Below are 21,258 nucleotides of genomic sequence, written 5' to 3' on the forward strand. Positions count from 1 at the left end.
GTTTGTGTGACTTATCTGACCAAGATAAAATTCAGTATACTTATCACAGCTGTCAAAAGAATGTTCCTTTCTCAGTCATTGAGAGTAAAGGAAGACTCTTAAAATCATGGCTATAAATGAATGGACAAAGTTCACACCACATACTAAGCCATAGCATAAGTGGGAGGGGTTTTTTGTGAAAACTCAGCTATTGTGATATGTAAAGTGCACTTTATTTTATGATAAGTTGTTTGCGGAAGCTTGCACTATATATTTTATGGGAAAGTGAAGGTCACAGTGAGTAAGGTGACATGAAAACTGGGCAGGATGTGAGGGAGAGAGAATCTTGCAATGTTTCTTTGACCTGGTTACACATATTAAGCACCTACACAATAAAGGGCTGGTTTTACACAACACCTTGTCATATTGTGTTATTTTTATGATGACCTTATATGTGCATAAATGCAGACAGATATAGCTTATTTAATGATTAGAAACAAAACGAAGTTTACCATGTATACTAAAAACATTCCAGGACAACCATATCAATTTTACGGCTCAGTGTGTTGTGTGAACCAGGTCTTTTTTGGTTTCCAAAACTAGGCTGCAAAAATCCTTAAAATTGCAACAAAGAATGCTAACTCTGCTGCCATCTAATGTTCATCTATATTTCTGCAATCCATTTATTAAATAGGACACAGGACTTAAAATTTTCAGCTTCCTGCTTCAAAATGGCAGGGAATAATGTCAATGATTTCATATAACTGAAGCTGCAGGAAGATGTTAACATTTTAAGATGCCCACTCCAGTTTATGACTTAGAATGTTATTTCCACTGACATCTACAAAGAAAAACACATAAAGCAAAGCTTCCTGACTGTAACACCTGTACAACAGCTGACTGATGTACACATGCAGGTTGCATTGTCTCATATTTGGAGTTTTTTGTGGTAAATGTCTGAACATCCTCACCTCACTGACTTTTTTGCACATTACGAAGGATTGAACTAAATCAGCATTTTCCAGTTGGACAACTTTGAGAAGCAATTTTAAGTTCCCAGAACTCTTCCTAATGGCTATGCTAACTGGAGAATTCTGGGAATTGAAGCCCACAAGTCTTAGAGTTTGGAAACCCCTGACCTAGGAGAATCTCAATCTTCTACTAATGGAGGCTAACATAGGCCACATCTTGGTTTTCAGCTACAAGCAAGGAGCAGATTCTGCAGGGATGTAAAGATATGCAGGGATGTAAAGATTCTGTAGCAACAGAATCTTTACATCCCTGCATATGTGTACGTGTGTGATATTGACTATAATTTCACAATACAGTTCACTGACAGCAGCCATATTTTAGCCTTATCCACAATATTAGATGAAAATTCCCACCAAAGGCAAGCCAGGGCCTGAAATAGTCACACAATGCACCAAACCCAGTCAGCCAACCTTTGGCTAATATGAGAAACCCAGCCTCTGAAATATATGGGGTCATTCAAATAATGAAGCAACCCCTTGGTTCAGCTACTACTACAACCACAGAAGCCTACCTTCCATCCACCCATGTGAAAAACGCTACAAAATTCATGCTCGCTCTGTGGTAATTTCGTTTGCAAGCTCTTTACTCTCTTCCGGGAATTTTTTTTTAAATTATTTTCTAGAGCTAGCCGGCTAGAAGGAACGGAAGCGATTCACCGAGATCGTGCACCGAAGCAGCGGCGCTCTTCAAGATAGATAGATAGATAGATAGATAGATAGATAGATAGATAGATAGACAGACATATTTATAGATATATCTATATCTATCTATCTATCTATCTATATATGTATCCAAGCCTCTGGATCTACAACTTCTTCAGCCCTTCCAACGCCGAGACCCTTTTCCTCCTTCCCTCGTGTTTCTTTGCACGCTGCCCACTGCCCCTACTCGGCGCAAATCCCTCCTCCACCTTTAGAGTTGACGGGGGGGTGGGCGTGACCGCCTCCGCGTCCTGGCGCCCCTCCTTCCGCCTCCCTCTTCTTCTCCCCCCCACCAACTCCAAGCCTCTCCGCCCGCTCGACTTCTGGCTGGGTCGACGCTAATTTTCTCTCCGCAGTCCCGCTGCTGCTGCTGCCGCCGCCGCCGCGGCTGGCGGGATGGGAAGCGGGGACGCTGCCTAAGCTCTCTCTCCCCCTCTGGGGGCTGCCTTTCTCTTTCTCTCCTGGAGAGGACGAGCGGCCGCGCTCCCCGAGAGGAGCCCAGCATGCCCTCCTCCTGCGGCTCGAGCAGCCTCCGACGCGCCTCCTGCTCCTAGCCGAGTCGCAACCTCGCCTCGGCCCTGGCCCCGCCGAGCTCCATGGTGGTTGGAGGGCAGCGTTCTCCTGCGGTGCGGGGCGTCGGCGGCGTCGCCGAGGGAGGGAAAAGAAGAAGGAGAAAAAGAAGGAGGGAATGGCCGCCCAGGGTGACAGCTGCAGCGTCAAGGTGGCCGTGAGGTGAGGTGGGGACAGGAGGGGCTTTCCGTGGATAAACTTCCCATTGCAGGTGAATGGAAAGAGCGAACAAAAGGAGCCCCCTCCAGCGGCTGCTGCTGCTTGCCCTCCCCGTTCCAGGTCGGCCTGTTCATTGCAAATCGCGTTGTCCCCCCCACCCCCTCATTGGCAAAGATGCGCGGCTCTTGCAGGGCGACTTGTGCGTATCGCTGGGGTGGAGGGCGGGGAAGAGAGGCTTGCCGCTATTCTGCGCTTGGAGCTGCGGACTCGGGGATTTGCTGACCGTCAAGAATGTGTGGCACGGCCCCGGGTTGGAAAAGAGGGGGTCAGGGGAGGCTGAGCCCTGTCGCTGCCAGGGCGGAGAAGTTCCCTCGCCTTCCCTTTATCTCTGCGCGTCTAACCTACGTCGGTGGGCATTGTTGCTCTTTGTTAGCGCTGCAAGTGGGGGTGACCCAGAGCAAAACTCCCCTGTCCAATTGCTGGACCTATCTGGGTGCTGAGCCGGCTAATCCCAAATGCACACAAAAATGTTGATAATTAAGACAGATCCATCTCTTTGGCCCTCTGCTTCTTCTCTACACTACAGGAGCAGATTGTGTGCTGTTTCTGTTAAGTAGTTACAAGGAGTAGGGTTTAGTATTTCTTTAGTAGTCTTTTAGAAGAACAGCAGAATCTTTCTCTCTCTCCCCCCTCCCTCCCTCCCTTTCTCCCCCTCCACATCAGACAGCAGCTAAAGCAAGAGAAACAAGGAAATCCTGTATTTCGCACATTTGCTCTGTTTTTCTGCCTTTCCTTTCTGTCATGTGTGACTGTTCATTCCGTTTCTCTTCAGTATTATTGTTTCTGATAAATCCCTTGCTGTCAGATTTCCATGTGGGCCAACAGTTGATCCCCTTTCCCTTGTTAGCTCCTGTTTTCTTTGGCTGGCAATTAATGTTTCCTATTCCATTTTTTTTTTTTGTGCTTTCATCCATCATATGTGGTGACTGATAGCTTTTCCATTAGGGTGGGGTTGGGGGCCTATATCTGCTTATGCAGTGCCCTGGATAAATAGCATCAGCAACGTTGTTTCACGTTCATCCATCTCTCCCTTTCCCTTGCCTAATTTTGCAACACCCTACATTTTATTTGTGCAGGTGAAGTCAGTGCAAGTGCTTTTTCTCTCTTCACCTGAAGCCTGGCAATTTTTTTTTCCAGTTGCAGGGAAAGGGTGGTGTTAATGCAGAGGCATATTTCCCATGGTGCTTTCCTTTTTGTGTTACTCTAGCCATGGAGGATATACTCTCCTTTGTGTGTCCTTGCACACTTGAGCTTTGATTTAAAACAATTAAGAAACTGCATCTAATTTAATTTCTATTTGATTTGAATAAGGAGCTTTATGAAGAGAAGAGAAAGTCTGTTTCTCAGACAGTGTTTGGAAATAATACTGTTGTCTGCCATTCTGTGAGGTGAACTGGTCATTTGCTGAATTGATAGAGATGAGTTAGGAAAGAGGCTTTGTCCAAAAAAATACTAGACTGAGCAGACATATTAGAGTTGCCATTTTGGCAACAGTTTGTTCCTCTGCTGAAAGGGAAGCACACTTTGTACAAAATGCCCAGTTCACAGGAGGGCAGCGCTACAGATGCTCTTCACTAGGTGGTGCATATCTTCTGTCTGTTAGTGTTTTGTACCTGAAGTGCTGGACCAATATTGTTTTCAACCTGAAAATGTAAAATTGTATTCTTTGCTATTGTGAATATTCCATTGCCACAGAAGGTTTTTAAATATTGGTTGCAATGCGAAAGCCAACACCTTTTGCATTTTAGTGATCCATGTTCTCCACTAAGCCAACTTATTCTAAATGAGCTCTTCTAGAAATGTTGGACTGTACCAGAGTTCCTAGTTGGCATTATCCTTCGCAAGAGCATATTGCCTATTCTGGTTGGGAATTATTAGTGTTATTAGAAATTGGGGCCAAAAATTCTGGAAGATACACAGTTGGAAAGGCATTCTAAAGAACAATATAGGTTTGAGTGTTGTGAAGACAAGTACTTGCTCCACCTCGCTTTTCTTTCTAATGTATTTTCTATCTCTAATATATATGCTGGCTCAAAAATCAGAGGCAAAAGGCAGAAAGAGAGAACTGTTGTTCATAAAAACAATCCCCTTCCTTCCAAATGTGTGTTCAGTCGGAGATTCTGTGCCAGAGTTTGTCTTCAGTAGAAATTGATCTGTTGAAAACTACATGAAAAGCAGGATTTGCAATGTTACATCAGCACTGCAACTGCGAGCAGTCGCTAAATGAAGTAGCCACTAAATGAAGACTATCTATATAGGAAATGTAACAAAGTTGAGCAAATGTGCAGATCACAAGCTAAAAATTAATCCTCCCACTCTGGGGTTGGGGTTTCCCCTGATCTGAATGACATTCTTTGGGGGAAAAGACTTTCTCAGGAGTGAGGGAGTGCAGAGAAAACTAAGTTTGTATAAGCCATTTTTCCCCACCTTGTTTTTCGTCACCTGCTTTGTTTTTTGTCACCTGTCCATAGTTCTGTTGAAGAGCAGACAGCTCTTACCAGAAGTTGGACCACTTTCATGGGGTTCATAAAGCTAGGGTGATCCAGAAGTTATCATAGGGAAGATACAAGACAGTGGGAAGGTCCTCTTGGATGTTTTCCCAAAGCTATTGCTGCAGGTAGTACATAAAGAGGATAATTAGAGGATTTAAAATATAAAACATTATTTACACATGAGTAGAATAGACAACATCCAGATAACAGACCAACTTCTTTGTCAAAGTTTCACCCAAATAAGATGTTTTTTTGCGTACCAACAGAAGTATAACAATGAAAACTATACTTCCATTAGCATGGAGTTCTGCAATGCGGGAGCAGTCACCAATAAAACTCTCTTGGCTATTCCTGTCAGATAGGTCATTGGCACTATTGGGTACAAAGGAGGTACCTAGAGGTAGGCTCATAAGAGAAATAATGGTCTTTTAAACAGGTGAACCCAACTATTTAGGACAGAGCATGTGGGCTGTGCACAATCCTGCTCTCCTAGAAAAACTCATTGTTGTCCCAGTAATCTGCTGCCCTTTTGCTGCAAAATTTTGTAGATATAATCCCTCGTAATATTTAACTGTGTATTGGGGAGGGCATTTATTTTTTCGATGACCATTGTTGCTGTTGTTATTAATTTTGCCTTCTTTGTTGGCATGTGGCAACAAATGGCATACCACTCAAAAGTCAAGCATGGTCTTCAATTTGAAAAAGATCAAATTTCTTTTCTGCTTAATGGCCAAACAAATGGAAACATCTTGTGGAACTTTGTTTTTATTATGATAACAACAGAAAAGGCATATCTCAAATAACTGTGATGGAAGAATGGATGATGGAGTGGGTGGAATTGGCAGAGATGGTGAAATTGATAGGCTTGAAGAAGAAAGACTGGCAAATTTTGTTTGTACTTGGAAATCATTATTTGAGTTTTGCAAGAAAATAAATGAAAAGCTGATTTTGAAATTTGATGAATAGTACTACATAGGATTATCAAAATAATATAGACAAATTTTAATTTGGATAGTAATTTGTTGTATTCTTATATCTTTATCTGTACCAATGAAACTCACAAGAAATTCTTTTTCTATTTTTATTTACTTTTTGCTTTGTTTTTTCCAGTATTTTTACTGTTATTCTTTTTCCTTTTCTAATTTTCCATTTTTTAAATTTTCTATTTCTGTTTATTTTTTAATTTTGTTTTTTGTTTTAATTGGGAAGAGATCCCTTGACCAAGATAGGTTTAAATGATAGTTGGAATGTATTAATAATTAGTACTAATATACACTGTACTAATATACAGTGAAGCAGCCTTTCTCTAACTAGTCATCATAATAATTTGGTTCCACCATTCTGGACCAGGTGAAGTTTCTGAACACGTAGAGTTTGTTACAGGAGAAAATTAAAAATTAAAGCATAAGCATTATAGCTAGAGCAAATAAACAAACAATGTGTTCTTTTGTAAATGACATTTCTTTTCCTAAGAAATTCAGGATTTTATTGTTTTCTTTAAAATATCCAGGTTTATACATTTATGGTTCAAAAGGAAATTTAAAATAGTTACTTAATGTATTTTCCAATCCAACTTGGGTTCCAGTAGAACTTTTCTTTCAGTTTTAGAAATGCAGTCAGTTATGCAGATATATGCCAACTGTCTTGATTTGCATAATATAGACAGGTTTTCGTCATAGTCTATAATGTTGCACGGGGGAAGCAACAGGAAAAGGGGAGTCAGAGGACGTATAGCTGTTATTTCAGCTGCAGTTCCTTTAAACTTTCTTATTGCAGGACATCAGGGTATGTGGGTGGTGGAAATGTCAAAAACTTCACTGAAGTGTTTTGAATGCTGCAATAATACAATTAAGAGGAGGAACTGAGGTGAGTAGGGGAAGGCCAATTAAATGGAAGTGTATGAACGAACTATTGGGGCCTTCAGCAATAAGCAGGAAATGAGGGGAGGAGTGAACTATCTTTGCCTGATACCCCTACCTCCCCTGCTACTGTTTGTGCAATTCTTCTGCTATAAGCTCATCTTTTGTCAGAGTGGTGTATGTCCCTTCTACATTGACTGAATCCAAGAGGGCTATTTTTTCCTTTTACAGTGTTAGCAATATTAGAACCTGAAGTGAGTGGCAGAGAGTAATGGGAAGGGGTTGATTTTAAGAGCAATTTTTTGCAAACTTGCATCCTGCCAAAACAATGTCAAAAGCAAACCATTGCTACTTTCTTCTCTCCCTCTCTCCTCACCATTGGAGCTGATCATAGCAATTGGTCATATTCTTCTAACAGTGCACTTAGAGGAGTAGATTTCTATAAATACAAATTATCAATAGGAACGGACATCAGAAATCCTTCATGCGCTGAATCGGTGTTCCTTAACTTTAACAACTTGAAGATATGTAGACTTCCAGAATCCCTCAGTCAGCATGGAATTCATCTTCAAAAGAATTCTGGGAATGGAAATCTACACATCTTAAAATTGCCAAGGTTGAGAAACACTTCTCTGAATTCATCCTTTTAGTTATAGCTAAAATGTGAAAGGACAGAATGACTTCATATTTTGGAATTTTGCAATTTGGCCTCTGTTTCAGATAATACTTTGACTTTTTAGGGATGTCTTGGGTTCTTGCCTTACTAGATAAGGTAAAACATCCAAAATGTTTTGGAATTTCCTTTGTTAAGGGCACAACTAAAGCATTTCAAACGTTCTTCAGTGTGAGCACCCTTTATTCCCTTTCTGCTCTTTTCTGCATAGGCAAAACAAATTAAAGAAGTCACTGCCATGGGATCTGTTCCTTTCCCTTTCACTCTGGCTGATACATATGGAAATGCATGCTGTAGTAGTTAAGAATGAAGCTATAATGCATACAGACTCAAGCTATGCATGGAATCCATTGGTTAACTCTGGCATTTTTCAGCAATCACTCCTATACAGAGATCAGGATTTAGTAGCTTCCTGGGTTCATAGCACATTCTTAGCCATCTACCAGGATTGATCTCAATAACTGGATCTGTAGAGCAAGGGTGTCAAATTCATGTCGTCATGGTGTCATTATGTGACGTATTGTGACTTTCCCCTCCTTCGCTAAACCGGGCGTGGGCGTGGCCAGCACCTGATGCATCTGGCTCGTGGCCCGCGAGTTTGACAGCCCTGTACTAGATCGTAACCAACAGCTACATGTTAGTTCGATGGCGAGGTAACCCCAGTCAGTATAAGTTACTTTGCTTTGGAAAATATATTTAGAAATAGAATTATTTTTTAAGGCACCTATATGGACATTGCACACATCTGCATGAAAATGTATGCTGATAATTCTGAGATACATTACAGAAATGCTTAATAATTTGAACAGTGCTCAAAGTGCAAAATGCCAGTGATAAGCGGGTAACATAGTAAAAGGAGAAAGAAACATGATTATGCTGTCTTTGATCATCAACATTATTATGCAATAGAAATAAGATTAGTCTCATAGAAGCCTGTGTAATATGCTTCTCCTTCCCACTTATCCCCGCCCCCCAAGCTCTACACATCAACTCATTCATTTTTTGTGACATGTTACACAACTGAGACATATAATTCCTTGTAGCTTAGATCTGGAGAGAGATGAAGTTATTGTGGAACTCACTTTATCCTGTTTTGATTCTATCCTACTTTGTATGGTGGTTCTCTCTTTCTCCCCCCCCCCTTCTCTCTCTCTTTATTTAGCCCTTTTTTGTTTTTGTTTTGCTGCCAAGCCTGACACACAATATTAAAAAGAACCCAATACACAAGCCTGAGGATGGCAGATGAGCTTCTGCCGAAACGTTGCTACAACTTTAAAAGCACAACTATAATGATGTGGGAAAATACCCGAACAAAGCTGAATACCATACATATATACATACATGCATACATACATACATACATACATACATACATTTTCTTAAGTTTTTTGTGGGTACTTACATGTATGGTATTCAGCTTTATTTGGGTATTTTCCCACGTCATTATAGTTGTGCTTTTAAAGTTGTAGCAACGTTTTGGCAGAATTTCATCTGCCATCATCAGGCTTCTGTATTGTGTTCGTATGTGAGTCAGACTTTTACAGTTGTTTCAGTTTTAAATTTGGGGCTAGCCTACTGCTGTGCCAGAATGGTTTTTTCTTCATCCTGATTGGTTGGGAGTCTTGGTCTATGTTTATTGGTCTTGGAGTTTGCTGTGTTCTGCTTGATTGGTGTTTCTAATATCTTCTGTTTGTTTTGTGGCTTTTTTGTGTCTTGATTGGCTGGCAACATTGTGTTCCTGTATTGGAGGCTTTTAGTGCAGCTTGGCTCCGAGTAAATGGACGGCTATCATTTGTTAGGAAGCTAGGTTTCATCTGGGTGCCTGGTTGGGGTGTGTTTGAGCTGGAGGTATCAGTGGGGATCTGTTTGTGCCCAGCTGTTTGCCTGGCTAGTGGTGTGGAGATTTTTTTGCTTGTGAGTGCAGGCTTCCAAATAATTGACGGTCTGGTGGAATCATCTCTTCCATTCATGCTCCACCAGACTGTCAATTATTTGGAAGCCTGCACTCACAAACAAAAAAATCTCCACACCACTAGCCAGGCAAACAGCTGGGCACAAACAGATCCCCACTGATACCTCCAGCTCAAACACACCCCAACCAGGCACCCAGATGAAACCTAGCTTCCTAACAAATGATAGCCGTCCATTTACTCGGAGCCAAGCTGCACTAAAAGCCTCCAATACAGGAACACAATGTTGCCAGCCAATCAAGACACAAAAAAGCCACAAAACAGACAGAAGATATTAGAAACACCAATCAAGCAGAACACAGCAAACTCCAAGACCAATACACACAGACCAAGACTCCCAACCAATCAGGATGAAGAAAAAACCATTCTGGCACAGCAGTAGGCTAGCCCCAAATTTAAAACTGAAACAACTGTAAAAGTCTGACTCATAGACGAACACAATACAGAAGCCTGATGATGGCAGATGAGATTCTGCCGAATATATAAATATAAATATAATCATCTTTGTGAAGCCTACCTAAATTGGATACTTTCCAGGGTGGCAAGGAATTGGTTTAATTTACTTATAAGATACTATTTTGGGAGAGTTGTTTTACTGTTTTTGTTTGGCAAGTTTGCTGAATATTTAACATCTATTTGAAACTTCATGGAATGTAAAACTGCTTTATTATATTAATGTAAATGAAGATAAATCCCAGTTCCTAAAATAGCACAACTTGTCACTTTGAATAATGCAACAGAATCCATATGGGATACTAATTGCTAAGATATCTTCAATTGTTTCCAGTATGTTGTCCCACACATTTATGTTACACAATTGGATAAGTGCTGCTGTTGATGTGGATTTTATCCCTGAGCATCATGAATTTTGCATGCATTCTGTTGTAGTTGCTTTAATCCTGATACCCTGTTTGTCAGATAGGCAGGTTTATTACTGTGGTCATAAGTTGAGTCATCATAGTCATTAAGTGACCAGTTTCCCCAAGGGTGGGATCTGACCGGTGTGAATAGTCATCAGCTTGCTGCCTGGACAGCTGAGCAGCACTGCGTGCGGGTGCGCAGCAGTTAAAAAAGCACTTTTTTCCTGCTTTTTCAACCTCAGTTGTTCCGCGCAAAGCAGCTAAGGTTGAAAAAGCAGGAAATAAAGAGTCAGGTAAGAACCCTGGTGGGCAGGCGGGCCAAACCAGCAGCAGACACAGAACCGGTCCTATGTCTGCTGCTCTTCAGAGCTACCGGTTCTACAGAGCCGGACAGAACTGGTAGAATCCCACCCCTGAGCTTTCCCAATGGCTGTTTTTGCCAGAAACTGGCCAAAAATGTTGTGAATTACATGACCAAAGGACAGCTGTAACTATTTGTAAATGTGAGTAGGTTTGCCAGGTGCCTGAATTGCCATCCTGTGACCACGGGGGTAACATGACAGTTTGTGATAGACACAAATGCAAATTTAAGTCCTAAATAAATTTTGGAGGCCATCGTAAATTCAAACTGATCAAAAGTTGAGGACTACTTGTACTGAAAGAGGTAAGTTGTAGCTGCTGATACAGAGGAATCTGTGTTGGTGCGTTTTCTTCTGGACAATCAAGATACACACAGGAAGCAGAAGATTGTTATGATGTTTGCACCTTTTCTGACAACCTCTTCTCTATAGAGGCCTGCTTACACTTATAAAACCATTAAGCTAACAAGCTGCATTTAGGATCCCAATTGTCATGCAGAGCAGATGCTCCAATCTTTTTTTATAGTTGCATAATTTGATCAACCGAAGTAGGCTTTTCTCACATTCTGTTAGAAAGTGTAAAATACCAATTTGCTGCTATCAATTATGAAGATTATGTCTCTGCATTATTTGCTACAGCATGCCATTTCCTTTCTAAAACATAATTGCTACTTGTAGTTTCCTTTTATAAGTATTTTTTTAAAAGAAAAGAACACAAGTAGATCTGAAGAACAATGTGTGCGTGATTTTTTTTTTTAACTTAAAAATGAACCTATTCAAAATGATTGAGACCTTTTCCCACTTGTGAAATAGTTACAGACACACAGACCCATCCTTGAAATGACTTAAAACAATATTGGCACAAAATATCAGTTGTCCTTTCCCCAATTGTTCCAGTGCATTTTTACTGCCTCTGGGCTGAAAGGTGTGGTCCTGATTAGCGACTGCCACTCACAATCTGCAGAGATTTTATCTATAGCGTTGGTGCTTTCTTCATTTGACCTGTCATTAGCCAAGGTGAGGGAGAAAAACCATATGTTGATTTATAACTTCAATTTTTTAAGTCTTCCCACTTACAAATGACTCTTGGCCAGCTGGGTTAATAAAAAGCAATACAATCTGTCAAAAGAGAGTAATAGAAATAGGAAGGAGGGTCATGACCATTAAACAAACTGGATAATCTCAGTGGCGGGTTCACACATATCCTCGCCCTGTGCCTTTGAAAAAGATTAGGTCTGAGGTTTGTCAAGGATGGCAGAGTCTGACTATGGATCTCGGATCATCACTATTCCAAAGGGCAGATCCATACTTTGGGGGATCCACCAAGGATAGTGATTGAATCTGACAACTGTGGAACAAGTACCTTTAAAAAAAGGCAATTTCTGGAGGAAAAAGTAAGTTTGTTGGAACTGAAATTAAAGAGACATTTCGGGATACTGTTAGAACAAAAAGTGCCTCATCTTCCCCAGATGAAATGGGGAAGCTCACCATCTTATTGAAAGCTGGGAAGGAAATTGGTGTTAAAAGCAGGAGGGGGAAAGTGACAGGTGTGAAGGGAACAAACTCAAGAAATAAAGTGCAACGGAGGGAGCAAATGTAGAGAAATGGCTGTGGAGGTCTTGGCTGGCAAGCAGAGAGAAGAGGGTGAAAGTCTGAAATTCTGCTTCAGTCATCCCACAGAATGGTGATGAAACAAAAAAGCTTTTCAGCCTCGGAAGCTGCTTTTGGATGTTACTGAAATATGGGGGGAAATACTTAAAACTACCAGGTTGTATAGCTGTTGAACTTGGAATGGGATGATATAAAATCATCAACACAGGAACAGGAGTAGAATTTGGTGTTCTTTAAATGTAGAGAGGAATTAATGCGAATGCCAACTCTGAATCCATGATGATAGCAATATGAATGAAGGGATCTTTTGCTTCTTCATATTGGATGGACAGAAACAATTAGAGAAGATTGTTCTATGCCAGGAAGGGTTTAAAATACGGCAATGAGCAGCACAAATTATTCCAAGAAGCCAATATACCAGAAGGGATTTTGGTGTAAGAGTCTTTTGTGAACCTAGCCATTATAATTTATAAACTGTAGAGCTGTAACAGCTTACATATGAGCCTTGCTTAACACAATCCAGGCTTAGTGCTAATCAGTATAAAAAATATATGAAGTGGCCATGAAATACAGTCAATAGGAATACATTTCTTTGCTGCTATTTTTGGATTGAAAGGAGGGCCACAAATTCACAATGAAACTAACTAACTAAAACTTACGTTATTAAATTTATGGATTATCCTCAACTAGTTACATTTATTTGCCCTGTGTATATAGGATGCTGTCTATTTGTATTGCATATAGTTTTAAATTAAGTGTGCCTGTCTGGCATTAAGTTGATTCAATCTCATTTTCAAGACAGGAATAATGTCTAAGGGAAAAAATTCAGATTATTGAAGATGTCAAATACCTTGTTCTCCAGTGATATACTATAGAACAACGTTTTGCATTTACATAAACATATGCCTTTAGAATTGTTTACCTAAAGATTTTTTTTAAAAAAGTGAAATTTATATCACATTGCAAAAAAGATGTGTACTGAAGACTTCAAAAATGTCTTTCACTGAGCATTTCCTGTAATATCTGAGAGTTCTCAGTGCTGAGAAGAATCAGGAAATGGAGCTTGTGAAATGGGGGGAGAGGAAGTACATTTCAAGTTTATTTAAACTTTTGCAGCCTTAAGACCTCAGCCACTTTAAAAATATTCTTGTTGAAACATGCCATATCCTTGATCTCCCCAAGAGATAGGGTTAGATCATCTGCTTATAGTAATCAGCCATTTTACTCTGTCAGCTTTTCTCCCTTTTGAAAGAAGAATAGACAGAAAAAATTGGCAAATATTTTGGACTCAAGCTCCTTAAAGCAAAATAATAGCTAAGGTTATATAGAGTGATTGGCCTTAGATGCTAACTAGCCAACTGTAACTTCTTGATTAGAAACCAACTGATAATCTTTGTAAAAAAAAGTTTATTTAAGATAGCTCCCTTTTTCATACTGGCATGATTGGGTTTCTTTTCACTCCTTGCCCAATGCCTTAACTACTAGACTAAATCCCTCTCATTCTCTCTTGTATAAAACAATATCAAAATTAAATTCTGTAATATAAAGTATGTTTAGATTATTGCAGCAATGGGATCAAACTAAATATACAAAACTGATATGGATTATAAATAGAATCATTGAGAATTGGACAGTTTGTAAACTGAAATAAATGCATAAATTAATAAGCCAATTTGTCACTTTGTAAGTATTAGCAAAGTGAAAGAAAGTACTTAGGAGTTCTGATCCACATGCTGACAGTAAAACGTTTCTTTAAGCCAATTTATTAACATTTTTTCCAGGGTTTTACCTGCAAGATTACATGAGGTAGACACTATGTCAATTTATTCTAAAGATTCAGCTATTGTATATAAAATAGACTAATTGAACAATTCCATTTTTGTTCTGTTTTTACTTCAGATGTTGAGAGAAAATACAGAAGTTCTTACATTCTTGTACATCAGCTAGTTTTAATGGCACTAGAGCTTTAAAAAGCATGGATATATTTTGTTTATTTTTAAATGCATTTGTTTTGGATATCAAATATCTCATTCAATTGTGTTACTTTGTTTGGGCGTATGTTTCACTGTTTTGCCAACTGCAATTCTCTGTTAACTTTCTTGTCCTAAGTGCCATGGAGGCTTTCTCAGTTTTAGTATCTTTTGGTATAACAGTGGCAAATCTCCATTATGATTACTACTACTTTGTTGTGGAAACTGAAGTTTCCTCTTGATAGAGTGCCATAAAATATATCATCATAAAATATATCAACTATATATCTATTCTGGGGGAAAAAAATGATAGATACTCTTAAAGAAAGCTAAAATCAGCCTTTAAAACAGAATTGAATACTATGAGGAACAATAAATATGTACCCATTCATTTCAGAACAAATGGAAACAGGCAGTGATTTTTAATTGTTTTTTTGTTGCTTTTGGTTTTATATTTTGTTTTGAATTTTGTGACTTGTCTAGAAAACTTGGATTGACAAAAATATAGGGATATACATTAATTCAAAGAAATTAACTAAATCAAATGAATGCACCTGGTTATAATGCCTTGGTAAGACCACATTTGGAATATTGCATCTAGCTCTGGTTGCCATGATATAAAAAAGATATTGAGACTCTAGAAAAGGGGTGTTAAACTGGATTTCTTTGAGGGCCGGTTTGGCATTGTAGTTCTCCTCTAAAGGCCAGCCCGGGAGGAGAAGGGATGGTCACCTGCTGCACCCTGCCTGCCAAAATGTGGCATGGGGGGGATGCATGAGTCCCCCCTGTGACCTGTTTTTGGCAGGCAGAGTGCTGCAGGTAGCCATATTGGCTGCCAGAAACACCACAGGCTGGTCCTTTGCTATTTCCAGGCCGGCTGCACGGGCCAGATTTAAGCACCCAGTGGGCCAGCCCCAGCCCATGGGCCTTGAGTTTGACACCCATGCTCTAGAAAGAGTTCAGAGAAGAGCAACAAAGATGATTAGGAGACTGGAGGCTAAAAATATGAAGAATGATTGCAGGAATTGGGTATGTCTAGTTTAATGAAAAGAAGAATTGACATGATAGCAGCATCTCAGCATCTAAGAGACTGCCACAGTTGTAGGTGCTCCAACACTGGAGTTTTTAAGAGGAGATTGGATAACCATTTGTCTGAAATGGTATAAGGTCTCTGGCTTGATCAGGGGATTGGACTAGAAGATATCCAAGGTCCCTTCCATCTTATTCTATACTCTATGTTGGTTCAGTTTTTCATTCTTTCCTACTATTGCTTTACTATTCCATTTGTTTTGAAGTGGTGATAGCAGTATTGCCCCAAATGTTGCCATGTAGTTTCTGCCCTTAGGGTCCTTTGGTCACATGTATAAAGTTGTTTAACTACAGATAGTCCTTAACTTACAACCACAAATGGGACCGGAACTTCTCTTACTAACCAATATACTGTATTTATTAAGTAAGCCTTATTTTATGAAATTTTCTGCCACAGTTGTTAAACAAATCACCGTGGTAATTAACCAACTCTGGCTTCCTGGTAAAGTTGCAAATGGTGATCACATGACCCAGGATGCTGCAACTGTTGTAAATGTTGGTTGCCAAATGCCTGAGTTTTGATCATATGATTGTGGGGACACTGCAACGGTTGTGAGGACTGATCATGTCACCTTTTGAGGTGATCATGTCACCTCATCAGTGTACTTTCAAATGGTTGTTAAAAAAATAGTCATAAATTGAGGACTATCGGTATTCATTATTTCTCTTTCTGAAATAAGATTTTTTAGTTCATTTTTAACACAATATGATTGAAGCAAACATATTTCTCTGCTAACAATTCATCTCTGTGTACAGCTGATGTTAGATCAGCTAGAATAGACAGATTGAAATTCCATGACCACTTCTTCTTCTTTCTTATCTAGCATCTGGCCTCTGCTATCTATAATGTATTTAAACTCATCTTTCCCCTTATCCTCAATTGGGCAACTTTCTTCCTATATGAAGTAGCATTAACAATCAAATGTTACAGTCATCAAATAATGCAAGTATTGCTACTTCACCTAATCACTACTTTTATCTCTGTTAGTTGCATTACATACATGAATTATGGCAAACTTGCGGCACCCATGGTTATGCCTTTGCAAAAGTTGCTTGGCATAATGAGGATAGAAGGCATAGAGTAGAAAAAGAAAGCCAATTTTGGAGTCCGCATCTCGGCATTCCTCTTAACTTGTTAGATGTTGAAAATTGATATTGTTATTGAAAATTTCTGTTTAAGATAAATCTTTTAGCCTCATCCATTGTATTACTAGTAAACTGTGATGCAGTTTGATTATTGTACACTTTGGATAAATATAGGTGTTTTATTGAAAGACGACTCTTATGATGCCAATTTAAATTACAGATAGATATAGGCGTATAAAATATAATTAATTAGTCCTATTGTGCACAAGATGTCAAGCCCGGTATTGACATATGTAGGGTTGTGTCAGATCTGGAATTACCATGGACTTTGTCAATTTGATGCTTTCCTAAATAAAATGAATTGTCTTGGAAGATGGACTTTGTGCTTTTCTTTTTAAAATGGATTTCATCACTTGGAAAACTGACACGAGATTATCCAGTTCATTCTGTCTTGTGGGAGGATTTCTGCCTGACAATCTGCACAGGTTCCAGACATTTATGCATTGTGACTTGTTTTAATCAATGGTGTTGACAAGTATCATATTCAGAAAGCCTTTCTGCCCTATGTAAACTGATTTCCAGGGAACTTTGCAATTGAGTCTGTCAGCATCTTTTCTAGGAAGAAGTCCAGGGCAGCAGATCAGGCCAGGGTTAAAGACTGTAATAACAGAAGGATAGTGAGTCATGTTTTTGAAGAACATTAGCTGCAATAGTTTGTGTTATGAAGTCATTCCCTGCAATGAGTTTGAGACAGTTCTGCTTTTCCTTGTGCTATCTCTTGCCTTGTGGGCTCCAAACGTGTGAGACAAATAACAGGTGTGGAATATTGAAATTCTTAAATTCTGGTTTCTGGCTTATTTTTGCTGCAGAGTAGAAATGTTTTAGATATATTTTTTTCTGCAGAGCACTAATTCAAATAGATGCATCAACCACAACACCTTATCCACATTGTTTCTAATATCGATCTATTCAAACTCTATCTATCTATCTATCTATCTATCTATCTATCTATCATCTATCAACGTCATGTTTTAATTTTTCTATTCACTTAAGAATGAGTGTATTAGAGTTTAAAGTACAGTACCTATACAGTATGTATTTGGGGTAACATGCAAGAGTTAAGGATAATAATAATTGGTCATCTAAGTTTATAACCTTATAATTGTAATTATATAATAAGATTAGTTTGTCTAAAAATGTCATTGGCATGAAACTTCAATTAATATTTGTAACCTTCATAATACATTAATTATGAAGATATTTTAATGTAGCTATATCAGCCAAGACAGTTCATCTAATGATATATGGAAGCAGGAAGAGAGTAATATATAATGTATTAAGGATTATTGACATATCAAAATGCATACTGATAAAGATTTTCTTTAAAAAAGTATCCATTCTTCTGATCTGCAGAAAAGAAACGTACTCTTTGGTTTTTGCAGTGCAAATAAATGTAACTATTTATTGCCTAGCTTTCACTGCATCGTTGATCTGATTGTTGGGCTCTGAGGGAATATCCTATACCAGGTCCTGTCAAAATATTCTGTAATATTACATGACATGGAGGGTAGGGTTGTGATGTTGCATACTAAAGAGGAGCTTACATGCAACTCTAACCCAGATTCAGTCATCTGGAAGTCTTTAACATGGCAACAGTGCTGTGAAGGCAGGATAATTTCTGTTGTTGTTAAACAACTTGCATTTAAATATTATTTAAATATTTTAAAAACCTAGGGTGAAGGTATTTTTATCAGGCCTGTTTCAATCGCCCAAATGTGTTACGAATAGTGGAAGTTTGAAGTAAGGCTGATGTAAGTTGTTTTGTTGCCTGCATTGGAGTAACAGGTGCCCCTCACTTCCAAGTCAATATGCATGTGATACTTCTAAATATGATTTGGTTCTTCATAAAAGAACACTTTATGTTGAGAACAGTAGTAAGAGAAACATAAGCCATAATGGACTGTCCCATACTGCCTGTTTGCATAGTATAGTTCCTGAAGTGTCAATAATATAGATGTCCCTGGACACAAAGAATTTAATTAGAGCCAGAAATAAACATATAAGATATAATAGAGCTTTTGGGTTTGTATGCTCTTTCTGGTATCCCTCTTGGGGTATTTAGAAGAGGTGGTATTTAGCAGGTTCTGACCAGTTCTAGAGAACCGATAGCGGAAATTTTGAATAGTTTGGGTAACCAGCAAATACCACCTCTGACTGGAGATTTTACAGTATCCTTCCCCTGCCACGCGGATCAAGCCACGCCCACAGAACTGGTAGTAAAAATTTTTGAATCCCACCACTGGTATTTAGGGCATGCACAGGATTTTTAGGGGAGAAGAAATTGTATATCTTGGTTACATACACCTTGAGAGGCTATGTCTCTTATCTTGCCTAATGATACAACTAGTTTCTGGAATAATTACTCTTCGCTTTTATGTCATGTGATCCTGTCATATGAAAGAAAAAGTTCTATTAATTTTAGAAGATCATGGTGAGCTCTTATTTACCTTAAGATAAATGCACATTTGGTGTGAAAAAAAACAGGAATATACTCATTCCTGACATTTGCAGATATGTTTCAATAGCTATGTCATATGTATAGATAAAAACAATTAAACATATTCAGATATCTTAATACAAAGCAGAAGATTAAAATAAACTTTCTTAACATAATTTAACAAGTCTCAAGGCAGATTAGGTAAAGACAGTGAGAGGAAAAGAAACTAGATTTAAATTTAAATAGAGACCGCAATAATGGCATAATAGTATATTAGTATTTAAGCCTAAGTAAGAAGATATAACAATTTATGGAGTTGCTACAGTGATATCTGAATCACTGAACATCTGAATGTTGTTAATATCAAAAAATTAGGTTCAGTCACTAATTGAATCTAAATCTTCAGGTACTGATGTTGGGAAATGTGTTATATAGCCAGATCCATTTACATTGGTAAATTGGTAGATTGGTACTCCTACACTGCAAAAACATATGGACTACACAACTTGATCAGGGCAAAGCAATTGACGCTATTTACATAGACTTCTGTAAAACCTTTGATTCAGTGGTACATGACAAACTACTCCTAAAACTAAAATCTTATGGCATATCCAGATACCTGTATAACTGGATAGATGCATTCCTGTCAAACAGGCAACAAATGGTCAAAATAGGGAAGACCCTTTCAAATCCTGTACCTGTCAACAGTGGTGTCCCCCAAGGCAGCGTTCTAGGACCAACTCTCTTTATACTTTACATAAATGACCTCTGTGATCATATTAAGAGCAACTGTGTTTTATTCGCTGATGAAGTTATTGAAGTTATTCAACACCACTGACAATACTGCTACCCTTCAAAAGGACTTCAACTATGTGTCAGAATGGTCAAATAAATGGCAACTTCAAATCTCAACAAACAAATGCTCCGTCTCACATATCAGAAAAAAAAAAAACAGAAAATAAAATACAAGCTGAATAATCAAGACCTTCTTGATGACCCCAACTATGTCAAGGACCTTGGAGTACTCATCTCTAATGATCTAAGTGCTAGAGCCCACTGTAACTACATAGCCAAAAAGACATTAAGAGTTGTTAACCTAATTCTGCGTAGCTTTTTCTCAGATAATATCACACTACTAACTAGAGCAGCAATCACCAACTGGTGGGTCATGGCCCACTGGTGGGCTGTGAGAAAATTTTGGTGGGCCGCAGAAAAATCTCACCCCCCAGAGCACCCCCATAAAGCAATTAATCCAGGCTGTGCAGAAACACAAGGCTGCACCACCCACATAGCCCACAGAAACCCTCCCCACCCACTCATTCCTTACCCAGTAAACTTGCCTGCTAAATTGCTATTTTTCCTTTTTCCGACCATCATCTGTTCTACTGTGCTGTGAGATTTAGATTAGCTAGGAAGCAGGAAATGGTTGGATTTCTTGCTTTCTAGCTAGTCTTTAGATCTTCGGCTCAGCAACCTCCCATAGGACTGAAGGTTTGCTTGCAAGCAAATTCAGTGAAGACTCACAGCAAGCAAATTTGAGAGACTGAACTAGCCGATGGCAGATAGATAGATCACTGAATGATTCTATGAGCAACTCAATCTGCCTGCTTTGCCTGATTTTGGATAAAAGTTGCTTTTTCTATTAAAAAAAAATCAATATTTACATGCATGGTGTGTTGTGAGTTAATTTTGTGAGTTTGCTTGCAAACAAATTTGAGCTAGCCAATGGCAGATAGATAGATCTCTGAATGAATCTGTGATTTTGTGAGCAACTAAATCTGCCTGCTTTGCCTGATTTTGGGTAAAAGTTTATCTTTTTTATTAAAAAAAATCAATATTTATATAAATATTTATAATAATTACATACAAGCCATGCCCAGCCAGTCACATGACCACCAAGCCACACCCAAAAATTAGGCCACACCCACAGAACCAGTTAGTAGTCCCTGGGATCTAAAATTATGAGTTTGGTAATCCCTGAGGTCCAAAAGGTTGGTGACCCCTAAACTAGAGCATACAAAACATTTCCTAGACCAATACTTGAATACAGCTCATCAGTCTGGAATCTGCATTACATAATGGATATTAATACAGTCGAGAAAGTCCAGAAATATTTCACGAGAAGAGTTTTCCACTCCTCTACTCGTAGCAGAATATCTTATGCCACCTGACTTGAAATTTTAGACCTAGACAACCAAGAACTACGTCGCCTTTGATCCAATCCAAGTATAATACATAAAATGATCTACTGCAATGTCCTGCCTGTCAATGAATACTTCAGCTTCAACCAC

At 38.9% G+C, this 21,258-nt stretch overlaps 1 protein-coding gene across 6 annotated transcripts in view; it reads left to right on the forward strand.

The window, feature by feature from the left end:
* The first annotated feature begins 2,165 nt into the window (after positions 1–2,165).
* KIF21B (kinesin family member 21B) overlaps positions 2,166–21,258 on the forward strand; it is a 71,181-nt gene continuing 52,088 nt past the window's right edge. For 4 of the 6 annotated variants that reach the window (XM_087929686.1, XM_026716879.2, XM_087929684.1 and 1 more), the window contains exon 1: positions 2,167–2,444. In XM_087929686.1, the coding sequence (XP_087785812.1) occupies positions 2,401–2,444 (44 nt within the window). In that variant the 5' untranslated portion in view covers positions 2,167–2,400. Of the gene's footprint in view, positions 2,445–21,258 lie in introns of all 6 variants that reach the window. The other 2 variants (XM_087929687.1, XM_087929688.1) reach the window with 1 other exon arrangement.

This window comes from Pseudonaja textilis, chromosome 3 (assembly GCF_049901715.1).
Source record: "Pseudonaja textilis isolate UNSWEBS1 chromosome 3, rPseTex1.2, whole genome shotgun sequence".
In the NCBI taxonomy this organism is placed as follows: domain Eukaryota; kingdom Metazoa; phylum Chordata; class Lepidosauria; order Squamata; family Elapidae; genus Pseudonaja; species Pseudonaja textilis.